Source organism: Sinocyclocheilus grahami, unplaced genomic scaffold (assembly GCF_001515645.1).
Source record: "Sinocyclocheilus grahami isolate Dianchi unplaced genomic scaffold, SAMN03320097.WGS_v1.1 scaffold2260.1, whole genome shotgun sequence".
NCBI lineage: Eukaryota > Metazoa > Chordata > Actinopteri > Cypriniformes > Cyprinidae > Sinocyclocheilus > Sinocyclocheilus grahami.
Genome location: NW_015507439.1, coordinates 10,814 through 13,029, shown reverse-complemented (window position 1 = coordinate 13,029; position 2,216 = coordinate 10,814). Strand labels below are relative to the sequence as shown.

General features: G+C 40.3%; 1 protein-coding gene across 1 annotated transcript; it reads left to right on the top strand.

Moving 5' to 3' along the window:
- Positions 1-762: 762 nt before the first annotated feature.
- On the top strand, positions 763-1,945 carry LOC107574523 (sialic acid-binding Ig-like lectin 14; the record flags this gene model as incomplete). Its single annotated transcript, XM_016260980.1, has 4 exons — positions 763-817; positions 922-1,266; positions 1,365-1,613; positions 1,691-1,945. Coding segments are annotated over exons 1-4 (904 nt in total), but the record flags the coding sequence as incomplete, so codon positions are not given.
- Positions 1,946-2,216: the final 271 nt, after the last annotated feature.

Here is a 2,216-nt window from a genome sequence, read left to right as displayed (position 1 = left end):
TGTGTACATTAATGAGGAAAAAAATTAACTTAAATGATTTTAGCAAATGGCTGCAATATAACAAAGAGTGAAAAATTTAAGGGGGTCTGAATACTTTCCGTACCCACTGTATGTGTAAGGAGAATATAAGTGTGTGAGAGTGCCAGAATGAATTATGGCTTGTACGGCCCCTCATATATACAGTATGTATATCCTCCGGCAGCTCAGTGAGTAAATACAGCTGCAGTTAAAATTCTCTTTGTCTTTAAAACTGTCTTTGTTTTAGCAGAATTTTTATAGGACAATATAATTATCACTGTCAGTCTAGGTGCTGCTGTTTGTTGAGGTTTAGTCAGACTCAGTGTGACTGGTTTAGAAACCCTCTGTGGTTAAGCTTTGTTAAGCATGCATGACCTATCTCACCTTCCTCTTCCTGTCCAGTGCAAAACAGTAGACAAATGCAGGCATTTTATTCTCTCTCAGTCTTTATTTTACTACCACTCTCAATATTGTAAAATAAAGACTGAGAGAGAAAAAATGCCTGCATTTGTCTACTGATTTGCACTGGACAGGAAGAGGAAGGTGAGATAGGTCATGCATGCTTAACATGACTAAGCCTCAACAAACAGCAGCACCTAGACTGACAGTGATAATTATATTGTCCTATACAAATTACAAATAAAGACAACTTCACAATGATCTTCAAAGAAAAAAAAAACAAAAACATGAATAAAACTGAAATATGCCACTGTTGTTTTAGTTTTGTTGTTGTAGATGTTGCTGATGTCAGTCAGAATGGCTCCTCCTCTTCCTCTGATCTTTCTGATCTTGATTCACGGTGAGTCGCTGCAACACTTCAGAAACTGAAGATTTTGCATGCATTTCCCCACCAACTTTCATGATGCACAAGCTGCTGATATTTATATGAATTCTATGTTTCAGGGGTTTCTAGTGCTAATTGGGTTGTGAATTACAGACATTCACACATCTGTGCACTAAAGGACTCATCAGTGATAATGAGCTGCACTTATACATACCCTACTGGATATAAGATCAAGAAAGCGTTCTGGACCAAAAACCCTGTACAGGGTGTAGAGCCTCCAGATCTGTCTGAGGACCCTGAATACAGTCAGAGGCTTCAGTATCTGGGAGACAAACAGCAGAAATGCACCATCAGACTGAGTCATGTGACACAGAAAGATGAACACACGTACTATTTCAGATTCACTACTAATGTAACAGATGGAAAATGGACCGGTAATCCAGGAGTGACTCTTACTGTCACAGGTGACTTTCATGAGATTTCTCTCTTCTTCTGTGCATTATGTTGAATAATAATCAGTGTATGACAGCAGCACTAGATATAATGTGTGTGTTGTGTTCAGATCTTCAGGTGGAGGCTCCTGAGAGAGTGACAGAGGGAGATTCAGTGCGTCTGACATGTAAAAGCAGCTGCACTCTGACTGACAGAGCAACATTCATCTGGTACAGAAACTCACAGCCATTAACTGAGAGAAGAGACAGAAACAATCAACTCCTGCTGCAGTCAGTCAGAAGAGAGGATGCAGGCAGATACAGCTGTGCTCTACATGAACACACTTACATCTCTCCTCCTGTTTATCTCAGTGTCACGTGTGAGTACAGATTCATTAGTATATTAATTGTTGAGTTTATGTCTTGGGAAAAAAATTATAACTTTTGTCTTTTTTAGACCCACCAAAGAGTGTCTCAGTGTCCATCAGTCCATCTGGTGAAATAGTGGAGGGAGTTTCAGTGACTCTGAGCTGCAGCAGTGATTCAAACCCTCCTGCAGAAATCAGCTGGTTTAAAGGAGGAACAATTGTAGGATCTGGAAGAATCTACAACATCTCAAACATCAGCTCTGATCACAGTGGAGAGTACAAGTGCAAGTCCATCAATGAACTAGGAAAGAAATACTCTGATGCTGTGACATTAAATGTCATGTGTGAGTTAATGATGGTTCAGTAACTTTGACACTGAAGGTACAATATGTACAATTTCCTCTCGACATCACATCGGATGACCGACAAATTGGGATATCACTTAGAGAGACCAATCTACTTCAAGTAACTAAACGAGCCAATACACATTGGCATGCGATTATTGCATCCAGCTGCCGCTGATCACAGCGTGAGTATAAGTAGGCAGCAGATGCAGCGCATATTCAGCTTTTCGTTTCGGAGCCGAGCGATCACATCGTTCTGCTCCTGACTACT